The 9,258-nt window shown below is 42.9% G+C and overlaps 1 protein-coding gene across 8 annotated transcripts in view; it reads right to left on the bottom strand.

The window, feature by feature from the left end:
- Sgms1 (sphingomyelin synthase 1) overlaps nucleotides 1-9,258 on the bottom strand; it is a 256,971-nt gene that overhangs the window by 6,735 nt on the left and 240,978 nt on the right. For all 8 annotated transcript variants that reach the window (XM_028764013.1, XM_028764021.1, XM_028764014.1 and 5 more), the window contains one exon: nucleotides 601-754. In XM_028764013.1, the coding sequence (XP_028619846.1) occupies nucleotides 601-754 (154 nt within the window). The remainder of the gene's footprint in view (nucleotides 1-600; nucleotides 755-9,258) is intronic.

The following is a 9,258-nucleotide window of genomic DNA, read 5'->3' as shown; positions in this document are numbered from 1 at the left end:
GAGGGAGAGGGAGAGGGAGAGGGAGAGGGAGAGGGAGAGGGAGAGGGAGAGGGAGAGGGAGAGGGAGAGGGAGAGGGAGAGCCACCATGGTGTAGGAGTAAAGAAGATGTGGCCATGTGCACTGGCCCGTTGGAGGTAAGAGCAGCCCAGATGGAACAATGAAACATAGTAAGTGAAAACCTGGGGTTATCGTTAGGAAGGCAGATTATAACAGCATGAGGGGTAGGCAGCTGCCCAGCTATTATGCTGCCTAAGGCATATTTAAAAATACAAAGGTTGTGTATATCTTTTATCTGGGAACAAAAATGGTCAAAGGTGAGTAGAAACCCCACACCAGGATTTTTACAATATATTTACTACATGTAAATGATTCCATTTACATATTTAAAACCACCCAAACACTATAGCTGACATCCACAAATAAGGTACCTCCAGTCTAGAGGTGTAGCTAAGCGCTTTCCTGAGTCACAGGGATAAGATAAGGCAGCTGTCCTCAGGCCTCAGTCCAGCTTTAAGGAATTTTCCCCAAACTGATTTTCCAAAGAACCATGGGGCGTGGCGGGTGAGGAAATTACAAAGCAAAGGTTGTTTTAGACTTACACTCTTTGATAAATAAGTAGGTGAGCGTTAGCATGACCGTGTGGCCACTGTACAGATAGTCCCCACACATGTTGTGCGAGCCTGTGATGGACAAGCCACCTCCAGCAATGAGCTTCATTATTCTCCGTACTTGAGCTTCCCAGTCTCCAAAGAGCTACCAGAAAGAGAGAAAGCGAGAGTCATCGTTAGTTCACCTCGACCGTTGCTATCATTTTGTATATCATGCTTCATTGAGATACATACAATTCTCCTCATTAAGTATGCATGCAGTGTTTATCATTTTCATGTCAGTTCCTGGAAAGCACACAGTGCTAGTGATGACATATTTGGCTCTAGAACCTTCTCAATAGTATATTTCAACAGGTGTTCGAGGTTTGAGACTCTAACCCAGGGCCTCAAGCATTTTAGGCCCTACCACTAAGCCATGTACCTCAATCCGACTTGTTTAACTACAATGAACAAGAAAGAATTTGTGGCTAATTTACCATAATTTCTACTTTAGAAAAAGAAAATGTAAATCCTGTGCAAACATTTTTAGATGTGTTTTTGCCCAAAGGATGACAGTTCTGACTTATTAGCCAAAGCAACTGGAGGCTAATGGGTCAAAAGCACAAAACAAGGGACTCAAAACAATGCACTTTTAGCCCTCTGAAATTACACAGCAACACTGGCTGTTTTTACTTTTAGTAAGAGAAGTTTTTAACGTAACCTAGCTGCCTAAGATGCAAGTCTGGACTGGGTGCTCAGTAACAAACGGCTTAAATAACTGACAACACAACTTGTATTTGTTCCATCAAAGAAGGCATGCAAATGTTTGTATCTCATAATTGTAGCACCCTTTCGTAGCAAACTTTTTTCATAGGTTTATTTATTTTATGTGCATGAATGTTTTGCTTGCATGTACATATGTATGCCAAGTATGTGCCTAGTGCCCTTGGAGGTCAGAAGATGGTCCTCCAGTGTGGGACTACATAAGGGTATTTTGGTTCTTGGATGGGCATGGGTCTGGAACCCTGAGACTCCAAGGGAGAAACAGCAGATGTTCGGCCACGTCCCCAAAACCCAGGGTCCTGACACACAGTCTAGTCTCCATGGACCTACATTGTTCAGTCAAGTAGGCCATTACAATCCCTCCCAAAGGGCACAGGTAGAGGGTGTGACTACAGACCCCAGGCCCTAGAGATTTACATACTAATGAAGGCCAGAAGGAGGAGTCAATTAAGCATTCTTCCTCAGACCCTCCCCTTTTCTCCCTCTCTATTTAACACATGTCTGCCCTGAGTTTCACGGGGGTACATCCAGATCCATCTACTATCCACCATAAAAATAAACCCTTTTGGAACCAAGGACTTTCTTGTGTCTTTGGGGCCTGCCACTGCCAAAGTCTCCAGCCTTTAGAATTCCGGACCTTTCTCCTGTTTGTGGGACCTGCCACGTGGAAAGTCTCCGGGACTCCGAAGGGGCTTTTTTCCCACACCCCAGAACAGCAGTTATGGATGGTTGTAAGTCACCATGTAGGTGCTGGAAAGTCAAACACTGTAAAAGCCACAAGTGCTCTTAGCCACTGGGCCACCTCTCCAGCCCCTGCAGTAACCTTTTACATTCTAGTTGGTCAATTTAATCACCATAATCCCCCTTCAACATCTAACTGCTAATATCCCAGCTTTGGAAAATGCACATTTCATTATAATTTCTTTACAAAAAAGCAATTAGGATTTCTATTTTGGAAGAGCGAGCTGCCAGACCACACAGAGGATATGGCCTTCCCATCCTGATCTAAAGGGACCTTTAAATGCTCAGAGCAACAGAAGGAATGGACCTACACATAAAGATTCCATGTCGTGGCACATCAGAACTGAGTACTGGCATGCCAAAGTCCCCAGAGATTAAAACCAAGCTGTAGATAAAAGATCCACATGCATATGACTTTTAAAGACCACTCTAAAAAAGAGATTGCTTTGGGATATGGGTGGGGAGCTGGGCTCCAAGTTCTTAAGCAGTATGATTTCCAACTTAGGTTTTAGACCTAGCTAAACTAACAGTAACTAAACCTTTTTTTATATACATAAGACTTTAGACTGTTTGCCATGTCTATATTCTTCTCCAGGACCTGCAGAGGATGAACTCTGCAAAGCAAGTTAATAAGCAAAGAGAAAGGAAGAGCCAGGCCTTTCTAGGATGGCAACAAAGGGAGAGTGGCAGTGCTGTGTGGCTCTAACATCGAGTCACAAAGTGCCCAGTCCAGATACTTTAAAGAGGTCTCAGAGGGCATGAGACTCATGGGTTAGCCAAGACATTTGACTATAAAGCATAAATTGGGTGGATTAATATATAGAAAACTACTAAAGAAAACACAAGGCAAGTACTGGCTCCGTGGGAAACAAATTATTGTACAGTAATTACAGGAAAGGGACAGAGCTTACGGTGAGGAGTGTCTACAGAGCTGTAACTGGGTAAGTGCTGTCTACTGAGTTACAGAGGACAGACAACCACAGAGGAAGACAGGACAAGATGCTCTGTGTCCCGGGGATAGCAGGGTGAAAGAAGGAAAAGGTACAGAGGACAGGAAGTTCTCACTTTTCACAGCAGGAAGTTAATAACAGAGAGCATCAGAGCTCAAGGGCATTTTTGGCTAGTTTAAGGCCAGCCTACCAGGAAACTCTGTCCCCACAAACCAAAAAATTATAGCCAGATGAGGTAATCACATACAGCTGCCTGGTATCTGACTACTTGGGAGGCTGAGATGACTGTAAAGGAAAAAACAAACAAACAAACAAACAAACAACAAGAACCACAGAAAAAGAAAAGTTATTCCCATAACACTAGTAAAAGAGGAAAATATGCAGAAAGAGCTATGCATGTGGTGATCTAGGTAATAGTCAAAAGGACATAGGAAAAGGAGCCCAAGTGGGGTTGGGGTCAGGAGATCATTATTTTTCACACCAAGTCTAGTAGTTAAGAAGACAAGTGTAGGAGACGACAGTTCAACCTGAAACCAACACTGTAGTCAGACCAGACGTGGAGACAAACAACATCGATAGTGATGAGGAAATCCTGTGTCCAGTGTAAGGGAGGGGAGCCTGTGTCCAGTGTGAGGGAGGGGAGCCTGTGTCCAGTGTGAGGGAATCCTGTCTATAGGGAATGTGCTGTAGGCTTAAGCTGATGTGTATCTGTAGAGTTTTGTACAGTTTTACAATATATTTTAAGGAATTTAACCTTACAAAAGAATACTAATATCAAAAGTTTATAAAATGTTACAGTAAGCGGCAACTTATTACTGAGGGGAAACAGTCTTTATAAATGTAGCACAGCCTACCTGTGTAGTGTCAGGCCTACACTGTTATGTTCCAGGACTTCATACTCACTCCTTGGTCCTCCCAGAGCAACCTACAGACCAGCAAGTGCCATTCATGGTGACTGTCCTAAGCTGCACCGTAGTCATCTTTTATAGTTTGTACTGTGTCTTTTTATGATTAGATGTATACATCCTGAAGTCAGGTTTCACTTGCCTCTAACATTCAATGCAGTCACTTGCTATAAGGCTAGTTTTATAGCACAGAAGGAACCTTAGGGGTATGGAGTTTGCATAAGAATGAATCAGCCTGGTGACGAACACCAAAATGTACCCCTGTCGTTAAACAATGTACGACCACATTGTTAGCAAAGTGCTGTGCCAAACACCATGCCAGTTTCCCAGAGTTTGATTAAACCAAGCACTGAATGCATATTGAGTAACTCTTCCTGCAGAAGTCTAAGCACCTCACATAAGTATGAGCACACTGTTTATGTCATATTCCTACTGCCCTGATCTGCCAAAGATTCCTTATAAAAATGTTATTCAACCTTCCATTCATGGAATCTACCTACTCAGGCAAATTAGAGTGTATTGTTCCTAAACAACTGTCTTTCCTCCGAAACAGAAAATTCGTCATTGATCACATGTCCCCCAAAATTCCTTCTTAAACACCCAAACCAACATCAGGGAAGGTAAGGGACTACACAGCAGGGAGAGAAACAGGAAATGGATGCAAACATCTCATCATCCTGCCTTGAGCAGCTTGCTACCAAGAAAGCCACACGCTTGAAGATCTCTCTCAGCCAACTCCACAAATGTCTGTAAAGCAAACCATTCCCTGAGGGTTGATGGGCAGGCTGATGTCCAAAACTAAGAATGGATACTTATAAATTAACAGGAAGACACGAAATGTTCTTTAGGCCCTATTGGAAAACAAAATAGCCGGAAGGGCAGATTCCTCTAGATTCCTCACCAGGAAGGAGTTGCTCAAAGCTGCCATTTCCATTTTCCCCTTGCTTTGTTTCACCGTCCCCTTATTGTGCAGCAAAAAAGACACGGTGGGGTGGTGTTACAGAATAAAGCACCGTGTGTTCTTTACAGAGAGTCTAAAGTTTTAACAGGATTTTCCGTCAACTGTCTCATCATATCAACTGACACCTATTCGCTGGTTAAAAATGATGTTCTATCTTCCATCTGGCAGAAGAGGAAGTAAACAGGCTGCTGACTGGTCCCAAGGATGCACACACTGACTGGGGATCAGAACTAGGGGCTCTATCTATAAGCCAGATTACTCAGGGTCCAGGAGGTGCTACAGCTATAAATATCTTCGGAAAACAGCGGGGGGGGGGGCAGCATTTCCACATTCATACTTTGATGCTATTCTAATAAAATTTAATCAAATGTACCTTTTCTTATGCCTTTTAAAATCAAGTGATCTCAACTTGGTCCATGCTCTTCTGCTTTACAATGTGCTACATTGGTCTCTAGGAGATGTTATTAGTGTGTGAGACAGGTTTTCATCATGTGGTCGAGACTATCCTCAAACTCCTGACCTTCCCTAGTGTTGGGTTTATAGGTATGCACCATCACGTCTGGCTTACAAATATATTTATTGTTTACTCTAATTGCGTGTATGGGTGGGGGAGGCTGTGCATGGGTGTGCCTTGGTACCCATGTGGAGGGTGGATGGCAACTTTGCACAATTACTTCTTTCCTTCCACCTTGACAGTGCTCTGAGGATTGAGCACAGGTTTATGACAAATGCTTTTATGTGCTATCCCATCATCTCACTGGCTTCCCAGACACACTTTACAGGAATAACAATGAGCACAAATCTACCTCAAACTTTAACTACTTTAAGTCTGGCAGTGGTGGTGCACACCTTTAGGCCCAGCACTCAGAGAGGCAGGTGGGACTCTCTGAGTTCAGGGTCAGCCTGATCTACAAAATTCCAGGATATCCAGAGCTACATAGAGACACTTGGTCTTGAAACTCTCTCCCCCACAAACCACTTTATTTAATACTCATAAGTGCACATAACATGTTTGGATCCGTTCTCTTCTCTCTACTCCCTGCTTTTCCCTATGAGTACCATTCGTCCAAAATCAGTTTTTAAGTTAACCAGGTAGGAGTCATTTCTCCAGCTCTAGCCTCAGGTATTACTTGTTTTCAAAGTGATTGCTGATGTTACAGAAATTGAAGACAACATCACTACTAACAAGTAAGGCAATTTCTGGAGAGTCTCAGGCTCAATGCCTATAAGCTGACATGGATCTCCTTGAATCATCAGCCATACAGGATGCTCATTTGTGACCATCTCCTGATCACTCAGGAGACACTTCTGAACTCTTCCAGCCCTGAAGAGACATGCTTTCCTCTACAAACACACTACACCCACTGACTTATCAGCAGGAGAGGCTTCGCTGTACTGCCACCTCCTACACGGCTTCTAAGAGTTTTACTTCCACTTGGCTGTGGAGGGTTTGGCCCTTCCCCATTCTCAAACATTTGCATCAATTCCTCTATTAAGCAGACTTCTGGGTGGGTGGAGGTCTCTAAGCAACATCAGCAATAAAACACTAATCTGCCACTAGCCTCCTGCTACCTCAGCCAAAAACATTAATATTTTCACATCCTTTAACAAGGACAGTATCCAAAGGCCTCATAAAAACCTTAAATATAGATCAGCTCTGGATTTGCTACCCACACTACAGTGTTCAAAGCAAACTGTCCTTTTTACTAAAATGACATTGCTCTAAGTTCAGGGCTGGGAGTGTTCAAGTCCTCTCATCAACCTAGTTAGTGAGTGGAGGTTACAAAAAATGTATTCATGCTTTTATTTTAAAATGTTTTATATGGAAAGAACAGAGTAATGAATTAGGAAGCCCTTCATTTTGACTCATCACCTGTGACTATTTCATCAACTGTGACTATTTTACCACACTTGTTTCTCGTTCCTCCTGTGTTATGTTATGAGAATAAGTTTTATAATATCTCACTCCAAAATCCAAAATAAGTTCTCTCCTGTAATGAGGCTCATGAAGTTTACAATGATTCAACCCCAAACACACGTCATACTCTCTGTTCTGAGCCCTCGACAGCCCCGGCATCATCTCAATCTCTTTCCCTGCTGATCGAGGATCCACTCAGGAACCAGTGGTGAGGGGGCCTGCAGGCTCAGCTGCCACTACAGCTACTGTTTTGAGAACTAAATGAGGACAAGTCATTGTGGAGCTCGGGTGGACATGAAAAAGGATAACACAACTTAGCAGCAACCAAAGTCTATGTCCCTCTCACCCAAATGTCCTACTGAATGACTGGGAAAGTGTATCCTAAAAGACAATAACTGTCAGTACATCAAAACCTATTAAAACCTTTCCTGGCGTCCTATGGTCTAGAAATCCAAACTCATTAGAAGGCTTCAAGGCCCTTTAAATCTGCCCTCAGCCTGTCTGCCTCACTTTATCTCAGGCCTGTGATGCTTCCTCAACCTCAAGTTATTCTAAATTTCCTTGCATGGTCCTTTTCTACCAATCTTCTTGCTGCTTCTGCTTGGCAGACTCCGACTTGTCCCTTTGAGCCTCAGTTCAGACACACCTCTGGCCACATGCATGCCCAGCACAGTGGCTGTTTTCCTGTGCTTCCATGGCAACCAGAACCCCTGTATCCATTTAGGAAGGTGTGACCAAGCCAGGGAGTGACCTGTTAGACCACACAGGACCCCTAGCTCTGGAGGCCCAGGGAGTGAGGGTGGGGATGGATGGGACACTTGCTATGGACATTTGTGACCTTAATAGTCCACACCATGTCTACCCATGACAGGTTCTCCAGAGATGTTTGCTAGGGAAATAATCTCTTCTAATCAACTGAAATCACATCAACAATTCTGCATTTTCTTGCAATCTGAGCAAGTGACGCCACTTCCTCAGTAAGGAAACAGGGGATGCCAAGGATCTATAAAATGATGCAAAATACACTTGTCCAATACAAGTTGTAGCAAGAGCAGTAAATGTACAGATAGAGTTGGACTTGTGAGAAAAGAACTGTAGAGGACTATTGTATTGAAATATGAATTTTACATTTCATTTTAGCATATACTTTCAGTGTGTTATAAAATTTATTTACAATAAAAGTAATTTTTAAAAGAGAAATTACTACATTGCTGTCCTTGTTGTTTCAAAAAATGAAAAGAAGGAATAGCAACAGAGAGAAAGAAAAATATTTGGGATAGGATTTGTTACTGAAAATTACATCCAAGAAACAGAAAAAAATGAAAACAAACAGGAAAATTATACTGACAATAAGAAACAGGAGTAGACAGAAGACTGGACAAAAAAGCAAGCACAACTCCATGTCCCACATGATTTAACTCTGTGACACCAAATTACCTCTATAATGGAACCAGCTCTTTCTAAGGTCCTCAGAAGGCTGCCAAAGGCTAATCAGACTACCAAAGCTCCACATGATTTAACTCTATGACATCAAATTACTTTTGTATTGGAACCAGCTCTTTCTAAGGTCCTCAGAAGGCTGCCAAAGGCTAATCAGAGTACTGAAGTGTGTTAGTGTGGAGGACTTGTAAAATATTCCAACTGCCCCCTGAGAACAGGGCATAACTACAACTGCCATGAAGCCAAGTCTGCTGCCTTGCAAAGATGGACTTGTCCAAGGAAAGGGGCCCACAAGGCCAATGTCTACAGAAAATCAGCAGCAAGACCAGGGACCTTAGATCCCTGAAATCCCACACTGAGACAAGGGGACAGCAGCAGATACAACCAAACTGTGGAGGACTTCCCAAAGCTGTCCCACTCAACAAGAAGCATCAGATGGCACCCAAACACAATCAAGGTCCCTGTGTGACAGGGACCTGTTTATTTGGAGGGTCTGAATACAAATAAAATTCATCTGCCAAGTGCCCTGGCTGAAGTGTCATCTCCTTTTTGAAATCTAAAGTCAGCACAGAAACCACAACAGAAGCAGCATGTCACCATGCTGGCTTAGTCACCATCACCAGTTCAACTTGTCCAAGAGTTATCATAGGACTGTATGTGCATATCTGGAGAGTGAGCACGACAGGATACTTTCTTTTTTCTAAGAGTTAAAAAAAAACGAAACAATACAAACAAACAAAAACCCAAACCACAAACTTACCTAAAATCAAAGATTATCAACTGTTACTGTATTTTTTTTAATGTAAATCCTAAACAGCTGTGATAGGAGGAGGGAGGTTGGGGAGATCCACTACGCTCTTGTAGAAAAGCTGTGGCAACATTGCCATAGGCTACACTTGCCATAGGCTACACTTGCCATAGGCTACACTTGCCATAGGCTACACTTGCCATAGGCTACACTTGCCATAGGCT

The sequence above is a fragment of the Grammomys surdaster genome, unplaced genomic scaffold (genome assembly GCF_004785775.1).
Source record: "Grammomys surdaster isolate TR1022 unplaced genomic scaffold, NIH_TR_1.0 141, whole genome shotgun sequence".
NCBI classification, from domain to species: Eukaryota; Metazoa; Chordata; class Mammalia; order Rodentia; family Muridae; genus Grammomys; species Grammomys surdaster.
The sequence above is the reverse complement of the archived record's forward strand: the minus strand, read 5'-3'. Positions and strand labels throughout refer to the sequence as shown.